This window comes from Verticillium dahliae, genomic scaffold (genome assembly GCF_000150675.1).
Source record: "Verticillium dahliae VdLs.17 supercont1.15 genomic scaffold, whole genome shotgun sequence".
Taxonomy (NCBI): domain Eukaryota; kingdom Fungi; phylum Ascomycota; class Sordariomycetes; order Glomerellales; family Plectosphaerellaceae; genus Verticillium; species Verticillium dahliae.
In genome coordinates, this window is record NW_009276934.1 from 248492 (window position 1) to 267906 (window position 19415).

Below are 19415 nucleotides of genomic sequence, written 5' to 3' on the forward strand. Positions count from 1 at the left end.
TGGGCAAGCTGGGTTAGCAGCAGCCAATCAGGCATCCCAGTGCTAAGCAGCTCCAGTTCCCTGGCTCCCTGGCTTCCTGGCCCGTTGGCCCGTCGTCCGGCGTGGACACGCCCCCCTGGCAGCCTGGCAGGCACTTGTGTGATTTCGCCTGTGGAGGCCTTGGGGATGGGGAGATTGATGGCCCTCCCTACACTGAGCTGGCTGGTGCTGTGCAGTGAGTGTCCTTGGGAAGGTAAGCTAGGCCAGGAGGCAAGGTAGGTAACTACAAGTACGGTGATAGCCAGAGAAGGTCGTCGGACGCGTTGGATGTGCATGTTGCGACGGCGCGCCTTGTTGAGGCCTTCGAGACGCCCGCATTCTGCCTGAAGTGACTTGGCCACCGTCGCCACTTGGTGCGTCTGTCGCGATGGACCCTAAGAATGGGATTCCATCCTCCTCCCGTTCTGATGACATTTGCGTTCATCGACGAATCTCCTCTCCAATAGTTGGCCCTCCAATCTTATCGGCTCCCCTCGGCGCTGCTGGACCCTGAAAAAGGCCCCATTCCCTCCTTCGATACCACTTGTCCCAAGCTCCTACCTCCCTCTCTCTCTCTCTCTCTCTCTCTCCACCTTTCTTCACCTCCGCACTCCCTCCTTCTCCTCTCTCCCTCCGCCTCCATCTCTGTCTCCGTCCACCCGCCCAACATGCGTCTGTCCGTCTCCGCCATCCTCGCGCTCCCGCTCTTTGCGGCTGCCGCTGAGAACCAGTTTGAGGAATACAAGGCCCAGTTCCAGACCTACCTCGACCAGTTTTCCTCCTACATCCCCAACCCCAACAGATACGATGCCGCCGACGCCCACGAGGCCAAGACGGGCGCGAAGAAGCTGTCCATCCTGACCCTCGACAACTGGGAGGAGACGCTCTACTCCACCGTCCAGCCCTCCCAGACCACCCCCGAGGAGTGGTGGCTGCTGATCACGGGCCGCAACAAGACGTGCTACAGTATGTTGTTCTCTGCCTCTTGCTCGAATCGCCCCAGACCTGCCCTGCCCTGTGTCCGGCCGGCACACTTGACCCCATGAACACGGCTGACACGAATCCCCTTCCTTCTCCAGACCAGTGCGGACCCGCCGAGGTGGCCTTCAACGCGACCGCCGAGAAGTTCGCCCTCGACCCCAAGGCCCCCCACATGGCCCTCCTCAACTGCGACGACCAGCCCGTCCTCTGCACCATCTTCTCCTGCAACGCCAACAGCCTCTGGGCCATCGACCTCCTGCCGCCCGGCAACAAGGTCGACATCTGGGCCCGCCGCATCAACGGCACTACCGTCACCTCCCAGACCCTCGTCGACCTGCACGCCGCCCACGACCGCGCCGACTGGCACCTGCTCAACCACGCCTTCCACCCCTTCAACAGCTGGATCGCCGAGCACGGCCTCTCCGTCCCCGTCGGCTACTTCATCTGGTTCTTCGCCACCGTTCCCAACTGGGCCGTCATGCTGCTCGTCTCCTTTGCCAGCCGCAGGATGATGAACCGCCGCATGGCCGCCGGCCCCAACCCGCCCCGCGCCTGAGCGACCTGCTTTTCTGTCCCTTTGTCGCTTTGGGGTTTTCGGGGGGATTTGGCAGACGTGAAAGGGGGCAAGCTGAAGGCAAACAAAATCGGGAAACTGGAAAGGAGAAAGGGAAGGAAATGTATCATGATGGGGTATCTCACTGGGGGGTTTCTAGGGTTTCCTCGGGGCGGCTGACAGGAAGGTATACATCTGCGACTTGAAAGGTCGCCGTCGTCACCACCCCGCCTCCTCGTCTGGCAATGTAATGACTGTAGAATAAGACCGATGATTGAATCGTAATGGATGTGCACCTTTTTTTCCTGTCTTTTTCTCTTCTCGTCTCATTTCTTCGCGTCGCATTGCTCTTGCAGGCCCTTTAACCCGTGAATGACCTCCTCCGGCAGCTGCGGGTTCGACAGCCGGCCGTAGCGAAGGTCGCTGAGACTGCCGACCGTCTGCTGGATGGATTCCGCGAGGGCCGCCTCCTCCGCCTCGAGCTTCTGGATCTCAGCCTCGAGGTCCGTGACGGCGCTGTCTAGCTCGGGGATGACTGTCTCGAGGGTGTGTTTGGGGTCTCTGCCGTTGATGGGACCGAATAGCTGCGGCGGGCAGGGTCAGATTAGACGGAGGGTTGTCCAGCTTGAGTGCCGGCTGAGAGAGGTCACGGGAAGGACAGAAAGGGGGGAAATCACATACTGCGCGCTCAATCTCCATCTCGACATCGGGTTGCTCCTGCGCCGCCTCACGCTTGATGCGGGCGGCCTCGCGCCGCATCGCGCGGCCGCGCTTCTCCTCGACGGCAATGTTCTCGGTGACGGCGTCGACGACGGCGTTGCGCTGGTGCTGGAGGTCGCGGTACAGAGAGCGGATCTGAGGGTTGGACTGCTGAGAGCGGGGGAAGAGGGCGGTGAACTGGTCGAAGGACAGGATGGTGGGCAGCTTGGCTGTGACGGTGAGGTAGTTGGCGAGAATGCTGGATTCGGTTGGCGCCATGGCTGTGGTGATCGGTGTCGAACAAGACAGGCTGTATATGGATGAAGATATGTCAAGGTAACGAGGGAGATGTATACACTGTCAGGGCCGCAAGTGTGAGAAACCTCTAATGTGACGAGTGAGAGGTGAAGATGAGTTTCGAGAATGAGTGTCCGATGTGAGAGTAGTCAGCAGGAGGGGTGGGAGTGGGTGTGGTTGAGACGCGGTGCCAGACGCGTCGAGGGTCTGCGGTGGCGCGTTTGCGTCTCACAAGCCTGACATCTCCGTGACCTGCAAAGCCTACTAGTTGTCCGCAAAGCCCACTGCGTTGTCCGCAGAACTGATCGATTCACTGCGTTCCATTTTGGCGACTGCCATTTACGCCAAGTTTATTCAGAGTTTCCACTCGTGCCAACGCGGCGAGAATCTGACCACCAGTTTCAGCGGCAATCCAAAGTCCAACTGTGCCAATTGCGGAGTGTCACGGTGCGTATGAGGTTGTATTCGCCTGGATGAGCATCCGCTAACTCAGTGGCAGAGGACACGATCCCACGCGCATCGACGCCTCGCACTGTACGTGTTAGTTCCAGACAAGACCCCGGACACCAAGGTTCTTTCACACTGTACCATCCGTACCTCTTTGTACCTGGTCCTCACCGAAGATTCGGCCGTCTTACTGTGCGCAAACCTTATTGCACGGTCGAGGCAGTATCTTCGAACTCACCTCAATCCCCCTTACTGATGCTCACTCCATCAAGCCCCGCGAAGCTCTGATCGCCTTCGTCGCTCAGCCCTCTTCTTGCCCAGGAACTCCACCACACATCAAGACAGAGTTGACTTTCCAATCTGTGAAAAACCCTAAATCTGAGATTCACATCCCTCTGTCCACGCCCCTCCACCGCCGCCAGTCATGGCTCCAGCCCGCCAGCCCGACCAGGCCTCCTTCGCCAAGGACGAGCGCGTTCTCTGCTTCCACCACGAGATGCTCTACGAGGCCAAGGTCCTCGACATCCAGCCCCCCGAGACGGAAAACGACGTCTACCAGTACCGTGTGCACTACAAGGGCTGGAAGAACACCTGGGACGACTGGGTCGCCCCCGACCGCATCCGCAAGTTCACCGAGTCCAACAAGGAACTGGCCGCCCAGCTCCACGCCCAGATGAAGAACCTGCAGAAGAGCACCTCAAAGGTGCCCAAGAAGGGTCTGCGCCCCAACGGCACCGACTCTGCCCGGGGGAGCGAGGAGAGGAGCGCGAGCTTGTTTGCTACCGGCCGTGGGCCTCGCCGGACTCGAGACTACGAGTTGGAGACGGTATGTCACGTTCATGTTTTGTTACGCATCTTTTGCTTCGTTTTTTGCCTTTTTACCGTTGCCTTTTTATTGAGATGCTGGTGCCGTGTGATCCACATCCTTCTTTTGATGGGAGGAGCACCTACAATGTGGTTGGTGAATCAAGTGATCTCAGCCGCCCAACCTTTACTTACCTGACCGACCGACCTCTCGAGGCAACGGCCCATTCTTCTGGAACCATATCAGCCCCGGGAAGCCTTATTTTAAGCCAACATCACTCATAAGGCTCCTACGACAAGAAGTCCATGGCGCTTAAGTCGGTCCCAGCTACGATGTGCACTGGTTTGGACGACCCTCCAAACGCCACGACAGTCTCCTCAACATCACCTGCCAACCAGGATTTTCGCACAATCGAAAGCTTCAAGATTCGAGCAACTCTGGGCTTGAGACCTTGCTGGGCCTCCCTCCGACAGCAGCCAGTAGGGTGTGCATTCAGATTACTTAAAGGCCGTCATTTCGCCCTCCAGAGCTCAGGCAAAGCCAGAAACCATCCGTCATACAACACTCGTTCGTCGTCAGGAATCATACAGTTGCTGCCCAGCCGCCTGATTGTTGCTGAGAATACCAATTCTTGCTCTAAAAAAGAGAGAACCACAACGCCTCGAAGAGAAAATTCTCCGGCATTTGGACGATAACCAAGTCCTACCTGTACCACTCTCTTTGAACATGGCTTCTCAGTACTTTTCGTCTGTCATGGCGCCACAAGCCGGCCAGTCCACCGGCCTTGCTGCCACTTTGAACAGCATTGCCAAGACCATCACCAAGACCATTGCAAATGACCATCAAACTCCGTTGTCGGACAAGCAGTCTCTCTCGAGCTGCAGTCATAGAGAACAAGGAGCCAAGAAGTCCTCCTCAAGTTCGCAAAACACGGTCGTTTTAGTTTCACAGGAGGCATCGCATGCCACCCAGCAGCCGCAAATTCCAGCCGTCAATAGCGGACACTCTGCGCATGAAGAAGAGCAACTCCAATATTCTGAAGATGAAGACTACGATCCCACATATGACACGGCGGAGGAATTACCGCCTCCCCCTACTGCTGCCCAGCTTCGAGACATGGAGCGCAGGTGGCGTCGCGAGGAGGACGAACGCTTGAGGCAGACGCAAAGGATTCTTAGAGAAAGGTTCCCAGACACGTACGAGTGGGCCACATATCTCTTGCAACGCGGCGTGCCCTCGAGATGCCCAGCCGAAATGGAGGCAGCTAAAGCCAACGTGGAGGAATTATTTTCTCTCACAGAACACACTCTATGGAACGATATTGACTGGTCTCAGACCAAAGGGTCTGCCTCTTTCGAGAGGGAGGAGTCTCCTGGTGGGACACTCTACTGAGCATCTGCCTTGCTTCAAACCGCTCGGCGAGGGTCCTGAAGACTGAGGAAATCACGGTCTCAGTCTGCACTGGCGCAGAACACTGCCATGGCTCTCTAAGTATCTACTATGCCTGCCCTGCCTGCTTGTCGGTGGGACGCCATGCTGGAAGGTTCGCACCTTCCACCTGGCACAGCGTTTGCATTACTTGCTTGCACTTCCGCAAGCTTGCGGTCGCTACTGCTCTTGCTTCCGCGTCTGCTCTTTTTTGCACCCTAGCGTTGCATTTGACCACCACATACCAGCGGAACCAACTTTTGCCCTTTTTTTTTTTTTTTGTTTGGCTTGCTTGGAGGCCAATCCACCATTTTCGGCAGCCTTGAGAACGGTGTTTTAAAGATGGCTACCTTTTCCTTTACAACCTGCACTGCGGTCGGCAATACCTCCCCCCGCTGCACCTCATCATGGCTGGCCCAGACTCTAGTGAGGCCGTCGTGTGTTTCCACCTGGAGGGAGCCTCCTCGCGCCTACGACAGCTTCAAAAGGCTGCCTAGGCCAGACCATCTGTACGTCGACCCGGCTGGCAAGTGCTTGTTCGACAAGAAGCATGTCTACTATGGCCAACGGGTCAACAAAACAGCAGCCGCCACGTCTCTTAAGAAGAAGAAGGCGCAGAAGAAGGTCGAGAAGAGGTTCGACAAACAAACAGAGCGGCAGGGCACCCCCAGCGCTGTCAAATTCAAGACAAGGCTCCAGTAGATGGACCGGTGATCAAACACGCTGAGCAGGAGACGCAGCCTGCAGAGAAAACTAGCAATTCCCCCTATGGTGAATGGAGTCTCACAGTCTGGGGGTGTGTCGTCACACTTCCTGGATGCTCCATCGCCAGACCAGACACTGAAGAACCCCGGATTGGCTCAATTTCGAGCTTTGTAAGTCTCACAGATATTTCTGTGGAGTCTTCTGTGCCAAGTGGCGTTGCACGTTCTGCTGCATTGTTTGCTGTTTTGCTACAATTTTGAGGGAAAGCCACTGACCAAATCCTCAGGAGGATGGGTTTCACACACGCCCCTCTATCAGGCTGCCTGTCCCAGACCACATCAAGGGGATCTTGGTTGATGACTGGGAGAACGTGACCAGAAACAACCAGCTCGTCCCGCTGCCTCACCCGCATCCGGTCGATCAGATCATCAATGACTATCTCGAATACGAACGTCCGTCGCGCGACCCTGAGTCGCCGCACGTTGACATTCTCGAGGAGACCATGGCGGGTCTCAAGGAGTACTTTGAAAAGTCACTCAGTCGCATTCTCCTCTATCGGTATGTATCTCCATTGAAGGTGTAATTCGTTTGGCTCACGCTCGTCAAGCTTTGAGCGCCCCCAGTACCACGAGATCCGCAAGGAGTGGGAAAAGACTGGGGAGAATGGACCCAAGTCTGTCTGCGACACGTATGGCGCTGAGCATCTCTGCCGTCTCATCGTCTCCCTCCCTGAACTCGTGGCTCAGACTACAATGGATCAGCAGTCCGTAAGCCGTCTGCGGGAGGAGATCTCCAAATTCACCGTCTGGCTTGGCAAGAATGCCACCAAGTACTTTGTAAGCGAGTATGAGACGCCTGCGCAAGAGTATATTGACCGCGCTCGCAACATCTGAACAGATGACGCGCCTGCTTGGGTTGTTTCGACTGCGTTGGCTTTCGCCCAAGTCATTTGCGGTGTCATCCCGTCTGATACTTCAGACGCCACGCCGTGGAGCTGGGCATGGAGCCGAGGGGGTGCGAGAAAGTGGTGTCTTTTTGGTCTTGAGGTTGTTTTCCTTAGACATAGACACGGTAATTGTAAAGCGTTCACACATTATCTTTGCTCCCCGTGTTGCAATACTCGTCATGTCTCCATCTATTCCTAGCTCCCATGATTATGATACAGTCTTTCCCTAGCGTACATGTATGGTACACATGGCAGTCTGTCTGCCGTCCGTGTCGTCTCGCCCATGACTTTGATCCGCGCCCCCCGTTCTTTTTTTTTTCTCCTCGTCGGGCCGGTTGGCGGATTACCTCGGCGCCGCACGCTCAACCCAGAACCCCCTCGCCGGCGTCCTCTCGGCCTTGACCTCCTTCTTGCTCAGCGCCTGGTCGACCTCTTCGATGCGCACCAGCTCCTTGACCTTGAAGACCATGCCGGCAAAGTCGGGGGTGACGGGGTGGAAGACGGTCTGCATGCGCCGGCGGAGGCCCAGCGCGGCGAGCACGCCGCGGGTGCGCTTGGGCAGGCCGATGGCCGAGCGGTGGAGGGTGATGCGGAAGAAGGACATGTTTGCTGGACGAGCTTCTCGCTATGGATGGATCCGAGGCGGCGTGTGTAGAGACGTCTCGACCGTGTTGGTGTTTCGGGCGGATGGCGAGTTTCCTGTCTTTTGCTGGTTTCTGTTCGTCTCGTGGAGGTCTGTGGGGTGCCAAGTGGGTTTGGGAGGAGCGAGTCCGTTAGGCGTGTCGTCTGCCTATCTGGCAGCCAGTCTGTCTCTTGTTGCGCGGGCTGTGATTTGGCTGGTTGGCGATGCTTGGAGCTCAAAGTCGCGTGGTAGAGGCCCGGATCCAAAAAATGAACGTCGGAGCCAATTCGAGATGGCCTGTGCGTCGGTAAGGCCCCCACAATATAGCCCCTGGCTATTGATAAACGAATACTATCCGATAATATGATGGTCTGTGTATAGCGATTATATCCATCTAGAGGCCATACGTCACAAAGCGGGCCCTGCTGCCAGTTATGATTGCGGCATCAGCCCCGCTGAAGACGACATCGCTAAATTGGGCAGGTGACGGACCACAAGAAATGCCAAGACTCTATGTCCTGGCATCTACTTGTTAGCCCACCGTCATGGGATTCTGAGAAACGCGTTTACCGGCTTGTCAATGCCTTTGCCGTGTTGTGCTGACCATGCTAGGTCTTTTGGCCGCCCAATCTTACCCTCGGACCTCTCTCGCCCCGACCCTTGGAGCTCATTGCGGCCAGTTAGCTTGAGGAGGATCATCACCACCACCATGGTTGGTCGACTATCAGAAGCCACAGAGGCTTTACTCGGCCTACGATGTTGGCCTTTGGAGTGTCCGTAGGCTCCGTCAAGGCTGGAATGGCTGAGCTACTGCTTGAAGCCTGACTTGGAAGCGCCTGATCTGATCTTTCACAAAGCTGACCCTCAGCGTGGGGGTCGGAGGTCTTCTGGTCAAGTGACAGGGATCGATATACTTTGGGGAGTATCTAGTTGTCTCAGCCATACACAGGCTCATATGATATGAAAGATGGTCGGCCGGCCTGCCATGCCCCATCTTGACCGCCGGAGAGTCTTTCCTTTCCACCCAACATCGAACCCAGCAAGCTTGGTGAGCGATGGGCTCACTGGTGGTCGACAGCGCAGCACTGAGCCTGGGGACCAAACCCGGCTATGGAACGATATCGGCTGTCTCCAATACGTCTGTGCCGAAACGAGACCCATTTCGCCACGGCTTTCGGCCCAGCGGACTGCGGCCAGACCGCGCAAGTGTGGGGTTACTCTCCGTTAATGGGACCGAGCCTACTTTGATGACAACACGTCTACCTTCTACTTTGATACCCTTTCCTCGCGATCATGCATTTGTCGATAGGCCTGATATTTTTGACCAGATCGACGAGCGCTGCTCCAGCCCTGGTGGCCGAGCAGTTCTCGTCGGCATAAATGGCATCGGGTACGTCTATTAGTGCACCTACCACCGGTCCAGAGTTGACGAGGATGAACAGCAAGTCCCAGCTCGCTATCGAATATGCCTACAGGAAGAAGGAGTTAGCAGAAGCGAGCATCACAGGTGGCGGCTGGGTATCATGGATACTAGCCAATGATGAGCCAGCAGACGCCGCGACGTGCGTCTTCTGGATTCAAGCCAATACGCTTGCGACCATTACTGAGGGTTTCGTGGCCATTGCCGAAGCTGTTGGAATTCAGACCTACAATAAATCCGGCTCTGAAATCATACAGACTGTTTGTCGGTGGCTCGGAAATGAATACCTGCCCGCGAGGTGGCTGTTGGTCTTCGACGGTGCTGACAACAGTCATGTCTTCCTGATCGAAAAGATCGGAAACAGCAACACAACACTGGAGAGTATCCTGCCGACAAGCCCTCGCGGGTCAGTTCTGTTCACAACGTGTGACAGAAGCCTGGCTGTGAGATTAGCATCGCCGTCGCATGCCCTCATTGACGTCGGACCGATGAAGCTCCACCAAGCCATCCTTTTGCTGGAGAAGAAGATGGGCTCCTCCTATGGTCGACTGGGAACTAAAGCAGAACTCGTGGAAGAGCTCGACTTGATCCCTCTCACGATTACACAAGCAGCATTTCATATCCGGTCCCAAAGACACATGACACCAGACACATATCTTCAAGCATTACGAGAAGGCGATGCCGAGAGCGTGAAGATGATTAGCTCGGCAGGCGACGACGGTAGGCGGGGCCTCTTGAAGCCTTGTTCTGCGCTAGATACATGGCTGGCCAAGTTCTTGCAAGTCCGGGCTACCTACCCGTCCGCGGCGGACCTACTGTGTCTGCTGAGTTTCTACGATGGCCAAGACGTACAAGAGACCCTTGTCGACACACCCTTACACATCGAATCCTCGGAAGACAAAAGATCAACAGACGAAGCCTTCGGCCGGGATGCTCAACTGTCCATTCTGTACAACTATTGTCTCATTTCCCGCAGTCAATGGGGCGGCATCCAAATTCCCCGCATGGTCCAGCTGTCGGTAAAGACCTGGTTGAAAGAAAATGGGGAGTTCAATCTCGTCAATGCACGTTTCGTCACAAGATTCGACGCGGCCTTGAGGAGATGTCTGCAGAGTCCCGATGATGCCGATGAACTCCAAGACCGTCTGATCCCACATGCAGAAAAGGCTGTCGTGCAACCTCCACAAGGTGAGGAAGCACAGCTAACGTGGGCCTCCATGCTGCACCAGAGCGCTCTCTGTCAAGTGAAGCAGGGTCGTTTCTACGGAGCGGAACAGCACGCTGCTCTCAGCAGCCAACAATACATCGTGTCGCGAGGCATCTCGCATGACGAGACACGGGAGGCGCTCGAGACCCTCCGCGAAACACTGAAGCACCTGCAGCCACAGCCGGGCCTTCTCCCGCTCGCAATGGACGCGGCAACAAGCATCCTCGGCGGCAGACACGGAACGCAAGACCTGCAACAGTTCCACAGCACAACTGAGATTGCGACGGGACTCCTCGAACAAGGCCAGGCCAAAGAAGCGGCTGCCTTTTGCGAGGCCGAGAGGGCAATACTCAGGCACCGCCTCGGCAACGATCATCCGCTTACCCTAAGCGTTACCGCAAAGCTAGGCTCGATATTCCTAGCCATGGACAGGCTCGCCGAAGCCGAAGCCCTTCTCTCGCAAACGCTCGACGTATATCAGCAGACCCTCGGCGAGGACGACCAGAAAACGCTAGAATGCGCGGAAGAGCTAGCTACAGCACACGCAAGGCAGGGCAAGCTCCGCAAGGCCGAGCAGTCCTTCCTCCACGTCATCGAGACCCGCAAACGAGTGCTCGGAGAACAGCACGCGTCCAGCCTTGTCAGCATGCGCCGTATGGCCTCCGAGATTCTCTGGTCTGCCGGCCACGAGTCTGAGGCACGCGAGATGCTGACCCACGTCCTGGAGCTGCACGAGGAGGCGCTCGGCCCAGAGGACGACGACACAGCCACGTGCATGTACGACCTCGCCGGCATGCTCGGCGCGCACGGCCAGTATGCGAGGTCCGAGGCGCTGCTGCGCCGGGTCGTCGCCGTGCGGGCGAAGACGCGAGGGGCCGACCACCTGTTGACCTTGACGAGCATGTCGGATCTCGCCGGGATACTCGGGAAACAGGCCAGGTGGGAAGAGGCCGAAGAGATATTGCCACGAGTCATCAAAGGGAAAGAATCGCTGCTTGGGGACGAACACGGCGACGCGGTTGTTGACATGCAGGCCTTGGCCGAGGTGTACATGGCTCAAAGCCGATGGCAAGAGACCGAAGCTCTCTTGGTCAAAGTGGTTGATGGCCAGACAGAGATGTTCGGGGCCAATCACGAAGATACGGTCGTCAGTGAGGAGATGGTATATGAGGTAAGGCGCAAGCTGGGTACCCCGGAAGAAAGCGCAGACTGTCAGTCTGATGTTCGAGCTGGTTCAGGCGCCGAGCTCTATCAGAGCAGATGGTTCGAGGATGCATAAGCCAAACTTCCAATACATTCGCGTCACATGAGACCATCACACATACCAGGCGTCGTAAAATGTCATACTTTGTAGCGATCTAAGCTCCTCAACAGTACATACACGTAGCTTGTCATACAAAGCATCCTCTAGCACCGGCGCCCTCTTGGCCGGGCGAGGTATTCCATTGCTCCATTGCTCTATTATCAAATCCGCCCCACGCCTGTGCCCGGCTCTTGCCCGAGCCTTTCTTTTCCATTCATTACTTCCCTCACATCTGCACCTCGACACGGCCCTCGGCGCCAGGCGCGCCGCCACCGAGCTGGGGCAGGATGTAGGTGATATCGTCCCAGGGGTGACGGTACAGACCAGTGCGCAGCCTCTTCTGGTCGAGGTAGTGAGCAATAAGACCGATGGAACGGCCGAGGACGAAAAGACCGTTGAGCACACCCATCTTGAGGTAGTCCTCGGCCTCCTCGGCGGAGAAGGCACCGCAGTTGCGGACAAGATCCACGAAGCAGACAGCGATGCAGCCGTCGACGTTCAGAATCAGGTTGTCCTTCTTCGAGGTGGTGACGCTCTCGACGGCCAGGGCATAGTCGAGCAGCTTGGAGCTGGGGAACTTGGCCTTGACGTACTCCTTGACGAGCTCGACACGGAGATCGGGGTTGTTGCGGGACTTGACACGGTGGCCAATACCGGGGATGAGCTTGTTCTGCTTGCGCATGGTGTCGACGAACTCACGGGGGCTGAGGCCCTTGTCGAACGCCTTGGTGAACTCCTCGGCGGCACCGTCGAGGGCACCACCGAAGCGAGAACCAATGGTCAGGAGACCAGCGACCAGCGAGGAGATCAGGTCCTTGCCGGCACGAGTGGTGATGATAGTGTTCATGGCACCAGACACAGCGGGACCGTGATCGGCGGTAAGCATGAGAACCATCTCAAGGAACTTGGAGGCGTAGTCGGGAAGACGGCGGCGGAACCACAGCAGAGACATGACACCACCGATACCGATCTCCTCCTTGAACACGTCCGAGATGGGCATGCCAGCGTAAAGAAGCTCCTGGCCACGGTCGTCGGAGATGGTGGAGATGAAGGCAGCGGGCTTACGGATGAGGCCGAGCTCCTGAGCCCAAGAGTAGTCAATGGGGATCTTAGGAACAACGGGCTCAGGCTGGGGCTTGATGGTGCCGTCAGCGACGAGCTTGTCGTAGACCTGCTTGAGGACGTTGGGCATGTCCTCAAAGGTGTCAGGGACGTGGAAGCCGGCCTCCTTCATCTTCTCGTTCTTGGTCTTGGCAGTCTCGAGCGTTGAGTTGGCAAAGGCACCGGCGTGGCCGAACTGAACCTCAGTCTTGAACATGCTGGCGCAGGTACCAATGGCCCAGGCAACAATGGGCTTGGTGATGACACCCTCCTCGACGGCCTTGATGACCTTGTACTCTTCGACACCTCCAACCTCGCCGAGCAGGACGAGAACCTTGCACTCGGGGTCGGCCTGGTACCTGAGCAGATGGTCGATGAAGGTGGTTCCGGGGTACCTGTCACCGCCAATGGCGACACCCTCGTACACACCATCGGTGTTGTTGGAAATGATGTTGTTCAGCTCGTTGGACATGCCACCGGACTTGGACACGTAGCCGACGGAACCCTTGCGGTACAGCTTGGAGGCAACGATGTTGTCCATCATACCACCAGTGTTACCGATCTTGAAGCAGCCAGGCTTGATGCCACCGACGGTGGCAGGGCCAATGATGGTGATGCCCTTCTTGGCGGCCTTGTGGGCGATCTCACGGGCGCGCTAGATGATTGTGTCAGTCGAGTCAACCAATGCCCATGGCCTTCCTTAGCAGGCAAGACGCCGAGGACGAAGAAAGGGGGAGAACCTACGCGCTCAGGGACACCCTCGGCAATGATGGCAATGGTCTTGATCTGGGGGAACTCCATGAGTTCCATGGTAGAGCTGTAGACACTGCGAGACGAGGCGAAGTTGACGACCGTGTCAACGTCGGGGTGCTTGGCGATGGCCTTGGGGACCTCCTGGTAGACAGGCAGGAGAGTCTCGCTGGTACCCCAGTACATCTTGCTCACGAACTGACCACCAAAAGTGTAGATGATGCCGGCAACGGAGGGGGTCTTGCGCTTGCAAATGAAGTCGAAGTCAAGCATGCCCTGGACAGCGCGGGGCTGCAGGCCGTAGACGAAGCATCGAGTCTTGTCGTTGAAGAGGGCGTGTGAGGGGAGGGGGCTCAGAGGGCGGCTGGGCGCAGCGAAACGCTGAATCTTGTCGTTGGCGGAGAGGCCGCCGGGCTTGGTGGTGGAAGACATGATGGAGGTGTGGTCGGAGTTGAGCTCCCGGGTCGGTTTGGTGGGTATCTCAAGGTAAAATTCTGGCGAGGCAGAAGAGGTCAGCAGGGAGAAACCTGACAATTAACGCCCAGACGAAGGTATCGTGAACGGCGATGGAGAGGTTCGAGTATGGTAGACTCGACGACGATGGAGGACTGGGAGAAGGGGAAGAAGTTGCACGGAGCAAAGGTGTGGACAGCGGGTGGGATGAGGAGGAGTAAGAATTCAGGAGAGGAAGGGAAGGGGAATTTGGTGCAAGCTGAATTCGTTGGATCCCAGCCAGATTCGCAGCGAGGCTGTCCGGCGGCCGGTAGGTGCTGGGGGACCCGACGAGGGGGGGGCACTTCACCTGGGCACCACCAAAAAAATCGGTGGGTCCAAGCGGTACAGGGGTTCAAATCTGGCATGGGGGTTCGGTTGGGAAAGAAAGCTCTCCCGCGCAAGCAACAACGAAAGATGCCTTGCTTCGAGGGAAAGAGTTCTTTTTTTGTACCAAAGAGTTTTGGGTTCGACTTACAATAGGGGGTCTCTGACCGGGCAGCAAGACGTTTGTTGCTTGCAATGGCTGGTGATACGGAGAGGAAGCAGGGTCTCTGATGTTGATCGCGAGAGAGTGTGGAAGATTGGAGGCGGGGGGGAGGTGAGTGGTGTGAGAGGGAATCGAATGGAAAGAAAAAGGGGTGGTCGAAGAAGGCAGTTGATCTGGCGACCCCAAGGAAAGAAATTGTTCAAATGTTTGGCTGATGGTTGGCTGGTGGGCATTCGTTCGTTTGCGTGAGTGAGGTGGTACTTGGTAGGCAAAGGTAGCTAGCTCGGTCGTTCAGGCAAAGCAACTCGAGTCGATCCAAGGGGGGTGAAATCTGTTGGCCACACGCAGTGAAGGGTCAGCACTCAGCACTCAGCAGTAGGCGGTCAGAAAGTTGGGGAACAGCGATTGGCGATGGGGAGAGGGATGCGGTAGGGGAAGGGGAAGGCCTCGACGTTCAACAACACTTCAGTTGTTGACTGACTGCCACACAGACGAGACCTGGCCCGCCCCCAATCCAGTGCCACCACCTCACTCATGGCGCAGAGACAATGGCGCGTCGTGTCTCTGGTCTGGCTTTAGGGTGTGGTCCGAGACCGTGGCCCCAAGGTACCGGTACCTGGTCCCCACCTTGTTTCCCGTCAAGCCCGCTGCCGCTGCGCCTGCACCATCCGCGCCAGGATCCAGGGACCTCGTAATTTCTCTCGTCGAACACCCCTAGGAGAAAAAAACTTGCATTCCCCCAAAAGAATCCCCTCTGTGCGATATCGGGTACCTGAGTGAGGCGTGTTGCAGTCGAAGGAGAAGAGAGACGACGGAAGGATGAAAAGCCACACACACATGATGTGACCCTATCCTCCCCTCCCCTTCCCTGTGCTCCGTCCCTCGATGGATGATGGATGATGGATGATGGACTCGACGCATACGTGAGCCTGTCCATCCACACCTCCGACCCGAGAGTGACCGCCACTGATGCCCGGCCGAGGCTCCGAGCTGCGCTCCTTCTGTCGGTGGTCCCCATCCGAGTCCGCCGGCTACTGGCCTTCGGAGGAGGCAACGCACCACCTCGCACACCGCATCGAGGGGCTGTCCATGCTGGATGCACTTGGTGACGCAGGTTGTTCAATAAATTGTCCCACCGTCGGGTCGTCCGCGGGCTGCCGGGACTGGGGGTGCATTCTCCACCCATCCTTGCCCCTCGATAGGTGGGTCCCTCAAAGAGCTCTCGCGAGCATCAGCCCTCCAGAGCTTGACACACACACACACACACCTCGATGACTGTGTCTTTGCCTTTGCCCCTCCATGGGCGGGAGAGGCCACTTGCTTAGGGCTGAGCTACCAGGATACAGAACAACAGCTCGTCATGCCGGGGCAGGCCCAATGACAGCAGCACTGTGCCCAAAACTTCATTGACAGCAAGAATTGGACAGCAATGCTACAGCAACTAGCTGCGACACCGCTTTGAGGCAGAAAGGGAGGCATGGGTGAAGAGGTCCCAGTGGGTTGAGGTGAAGCTCCAACGGCGGGGCTGGAGGGGTAGGGGGTCTGCTGCAAGTTGGGGTCCACTCAAACCTCAACAACCGTTTGGGACCTGAAGTACCGGTACTTGTCTCCACCGGGAGGTCCCTCCCTGCACCTCTTGCACATCCCCCAAAGGCTTTCAGGTTTGGCGTGGTTAGCGCATGCCCCTGTACCTGTCCGTCCCGTCCTCTCAATCGCCCACCGACTGGACTGACTGACTGAGTGGTGGATGGCCTGCTGCCCACCACCCACCAGACCGTCAGCGCCTCTCAATCACCCCCTCACCCCCTCTACCCACCCAATTCAGGTCCCCCAGCGACCCGAATCCTGGACCAACACACTCAGCTGCTGTGTCGGGCGACCAAATTTTTGAAAGGCTGACGATCTTCTCCCTCCACCTCACACCTCACAGCTGCCATCATTCCACCTCCTGTGCATCCCAATCATCCAACTTGCCTCATCCTTCTTCTTCCTTCACCGCCTCGACTTTCCTGACCATCGCTTGATACCAGGAACACTGCCCGCACCACCATTGTAGCCGGTAAGTCGAACTCGTCCTCGCACTCAATTTCACCCCCTCAAGCCGACCACCTGTCCCAACTTTGGTTCAAGAGAGCCTCTCTTTCTCTCGAGTCGACCTGCCGTACTGCAGCTGTCCTCTCCTTCTCGCAATTGTGCTGGAGCTTCTCAACCACGCAATTCCGCTTGGAAAGCGAAACACACCAGTATTTCTCAGCGGCCACTGACAAGACTTCCTGCCAGCTCGATATCGAGACAGTCCAAAACCACAAACCCCAAAGAAACCCGCAAGACCTACCTCACACAACCACACAATGGCCGGCAAGTTCTCCCCCTTGTCCAGGTTCAGCCGCGCGCGAGCCGTTGCGTATGCCTGACGTCCCGACTCTGACCTTTTCGTAGCCAAGAGCATCTTCGAGGCCGACGGCAAGGCCATCCTCAACTACCACCTCACCAGGAGCCCCGTCGTCAAGGACACTCCTCTTCCCAAGCCGACCAAGCACAACCCTCCCCCCAGACTCGCTTCTCTGCACTTCCCTGAGGATGCCAACGTCAACGACATCCTCGACCAGGCCGAGGTCACCTACCCCTGGCTGCTCCAGTCCGGCGCCAAGTTCGTCGCGAAGCCCGATCAGCTGATCAAGAGGCGAGGCAAGAGTGGTCTTCTGGCCCTCAACAAGACCTGGCCCGAGGCCAAGGCTTGGGTCGCTGAGCGTGCGGGTAAGGAGCAGCAGGTTGAGCACGTTACTGGTGTTCTGCGCCAGTTCCTCGTCGAGCCGTTCGTTCCCCACCCCCAGGACACCGAATACTACATCAACATCATGAGCGTTCGTGAGGTAAGTCGAGTCTCCGCTCCTTTTGGCTTCCCCTAGGGTCGTGCAAGTGATTCAGCGGTGAGTGGTCCATTGGGTTGTGCATCAAACAACGGGTTCCGGGCGTTTCCGAGGCGATGCGACATATCGAATTCGAATCGGGCATCAAAAAGTCGTACAAAAGAAAAGATTGAAAGACGTCCGTCTCAGATGGAGCGTCGTGATCTTTTATATGGCTTAGTCTGACTGTGTGTGTGTCGCTGAAAAGTGGACACGCATTGTTGGGCTGCCCGATACGGGAAGACTCTGCCGAGCCGACGGACGAACGGAAGACACGATAACTGGCACAACCCATGGCCCGGCAAATCACACCAACCAACCACGTTGTCACATCTCGGTAGTAGAACCTGTCAATGCTGACTACGACCTACAGGGAGACTGGATCCTCTTCACTCACGAGGGTGGTGTCGATGTTGGTGATGTTGATGAGAAGGCTGAGAAGATCCTCATTCCTGTCGACCTCTCCGAATACCCCTCCAACGAGGAAATCGCCAGCACTCTGCTGAAGAAGGTTCCCAAGGGTGTGCACAACGTCCTTGTCGACTTCATCAGCCGCCTGTACGCTGTCTACGTCGAATGCAACTTCAGTCAGTGTGCCCCTTAAACATTAACCTCATGCTTTGTGCTGACCGAATCGCAGCCTACCTCGAGATCAACCCCCTCGTCGTTATCCCTAACGAGGATGCCACCTCCGCTACCGTTCACTTCCTTGATCTTGCTGCCAAGATTGATCAGACTGCCGACTTTGAGTGCGGTGTCAAGTGGGCCATTGCCCGCTCACCGGCTGCTCTGGGCCTCACCAACGTCGCCGGCGGCGAGAAGGTCAACATCGATGCCGGCCCCCCTCTGGACTTCCCTGCTCCCTTCGGCCGTGAGCTGACCAAGGAGGAGGCTTACATCGCCGACCTTGACGCCAAGACTGGTGCTTCCCTCAAGCTCACCGTCCTCAACGCGACCGGCCGTATCTGGACCCTCGTCGCCGGTGGTGGTGCTTCCGTCGTCTACGCTGATGCCATTGCATCGGCCGGTTTCGCCGACCAGCTCGCCAACTACGGCGAGTACTCCGGTGCCCCTACCGAGTCCCAGACCTACCACTACGCCCGCACCGTCCTCGACCTCATGCTTCGTGCCCCTCTCGCCAAGGAGGGCAAGGTCCTGTTCATCGGTGGTGGTATTGCCAACTTCACCAACGTTGCCAGCACATTCAAGGGTGTCATCCGCGCGCTGCGCGAGTTTGCGACCACCCTGAACGAGCACAACGTCCAGATCTGGGTCCGTCGTGCCGGTCCCAACTACCAGGAGGGCCTCAAGAACATGAAGGCCGCCACCCAGGAGCTCGGCCTGAACGCCAAGATCTTCGGCCCTGAGATGCACGTTTCCGGCATCGTCCCCCTGGCGCTGATTCCCGGCAAGTGGGAGGCAAGCGGCGCCAAGGAGTTTGTCGCTTAAGCGCGCATCGTTATGAAAAAGGGGAAGGAAATGACTTTAGAGGTGGAGGACAATTGACGCGATCTAGACGAAAAGATGCTGCGTACGAGGATGCCGCGGGAGGGAGAACTAGTCCCGCCTGCGTTTGCGATGAGATGTTGGATTCCCGAAGCGAAATGCGGCGCTTGCAGGGGATGGACCAATGTGTATGTATGTGTAGCAGCGCAAGGTTCGGGAGGCATTTGGTTGCTGATTAGACGAGCAGCCGGAGTGCTTTAATGTGATATTTCCGCTACACCAGCGTTCGTGAGGTTTTGTACTCTTGACTGGAAACGTGGCATGCTAGCGAATCCATGTAGCTTGGACCTTGAGTTTGTCGAATAGGTAGGTAAGGTAGGCATGGTTGACCAACCAAGAGGAGGAGGATGCATCACGTGCGAGGTTGAGGCGGCGGTCCTGGAGTAAAAGGCATTGACACATGATATCAGAGTGCCGTCGTATGAGGTTAAGCAGAGGTGTAAAGTACAATTTGGCGACACAGATTGAGAGATGTTGAAACACCAGAGGCGAAAGCCTGGCAAGGATCTCGGAGAGCGTACGATTGCAAATCGGCAGCAATAGGTAAGGCGTTTGTTGGTGACATCATATACGCTAGCATGAACCCCAAAATTCAACAAGCCTCGTTGGCTTAGTGGTAAAGCGCATCACTAGTAATGATGAGATCACTGGTTCGATTCCAATACGAGGCATCTTCCTTTGCATATCTTTTGGCCATTTACATTTTAACATGTACATCAATTCCATCGATCAATTC

General features: G+C 56.8%; 8 protein-coding genes and 1 non-coding gene across 9 annotated transcripts; 6 read left to right on the forward strand and 3 right to left on the reverse strand.

Moving 5' to 3' along the window:
* Nucleotides 1-686: 686 nt before the first annotated feature.
* Nucleotides 687-1555, forward strand: VDAG_06966 (uncharacterized protein; the record flags this gene model as incomplete). The annotated part of the gene is made up of 2 exons (XM_009655871.1): nt 687-984; nt 1098-1555. 2 exons carry the CDS (start codon nt 687-689, stop codon nt 1553-1555), a joined length of 756 nt encoding a protein of 251 aa, XP_009654166.1.
* A 323-nt stretch (nt 1556-1878) lies between these two features.
* VDAG_06967 (uncharacterized protein) lies at nt 1879-2530 on the reverse strand (the record flags this gene model as incomplete). The annotated part of the gene is made up of 2 exons (XM_009655872.1): nt 1879-2136; nt 2234-2530. 2 exons carry the CDS (start codon nt 2528-2530, stop codon nt 1879-1881), a joined length of 555 nt encoding a protein of 184 aa, XP_009654167.1.
* Nucleotides 2531-3419: 889 nt separating this feature from the next.
* VDAG_06968 (histone acetylase complex subunit) lies at nt 3420-5192 on the forward strand (the record flags this gene model as incomplete). Its single annotated transcript, XM_009655873.1, has 2 exons — nt 3420-3821; nt 4539-5192. 2 exons carry the CDS (start codon nt 3420-3422, stop codon nt 5190-5192), a joined length of 1056 nt encoding a protein of 351 aa, XP_009654168.1.
* A 378-nt stretch (nt 5193-5570) lies between these two features.
* On the forward strand, nt 5571-6826 carry VDAG_06969 (MRG15 protein; the record flags this gene model as incomplete). The annotated part of the gene is made up of 4 exons (XM_009655874.1): nt 5571-5863; nt 5986-6103; nt 6220-6491; nt 6541-6826. The coding sequence occupies 4 exons, from the start codon at nt 5571-5573 to the stop codon at nt 6824-6826; spliced, it is 969 nt and encodes a 322-aa protein (XP_009654169.1).
* Nucleotides 6827-7105: 279 nt separating this feature from the next.
* Nucleotides 7106-7483, reverse strand: VDAG_06970 (uncharacterized protein; the record flags this gene model as incomplete). Its single annotated transcript, XM_009655875.1, has 2 exons — nt 7106-7139; nt 7227-7483. The coding sequence occupies 2 exons, from the start codon at nt 7481-7483 to the stop codon at nt 7106-7108; spliced, it is 291 nt and encodes a 96-aa protein (XP_009654170.1).
* Nucleotides 7484-8556: 1073 nt separating this feature from the next.
* VDAG_06971 (uncharacterized protein) lies at nt 8557-11407 on the forward strand (the record flags this gene model as incomplete). The annotated part of the gene is made up of 2 exons (XM_009655876.1): nt 8557-8891; nt 8944-11407. 2 exons carry the CDS (start codon nt 8557-8559, stop codon nt 11405-11407), a joined length of 2799 nt encoding a protein of 932 aa, XP_009654171.1.
* A 250-nt stretch (nt 11408-11657) lies between these two features.
* VDAG_06972 (ATP-citrate synthase subunit 1) lies at nt 11658-13714 on the reverse strand (the record flags this gene model as incomplete). The annotated part of the gene is made up of 2 exons (XM_009655877.1): nt 11658-13187; nt 13277-13714. The coding sequence occupies 2 exons, from the start codon at nt 13712-13714 to the stop codon at nt 11658-11660; spliced, it is 1968 nt and encodes a 655-aa protein (XP_009654172.1).
* Nucleotides 13715-16111: 2397 nt separating this feature from the next.
* VDAG_06973 (ATP-citrate synthase) lies at nt 16112-18622 on the forward strand (the record flags this gene model as incomplete). Its single annotated transcript, XM_009655878.1, has 5 exons — nt 16112-16323; nt 16545-16622; nt 16704-17137; nt 17547-17760; nt 17814-18622. Exons 2-5 carry the CDS (start codon nt 16616-16618, stop codon nt 18620-18622), a joined length of 1464 nt encoding a protein of 487 aa, XP_009654173.1. The 5' UTR covers nt 16112-16323; nt 16545-16615.
* A 656-nt stretch (nt 18623-19278) lies between these two features.
* On the forward strand, nt 19279-19350 carry VDAG_20192. Its single transcript has one exon. It is a non-coding gene; the product is annotated as a tRNA-Thr (tRNA).
* Nucleotides 19351-19415: the final 65 nt, after the last annotated feature.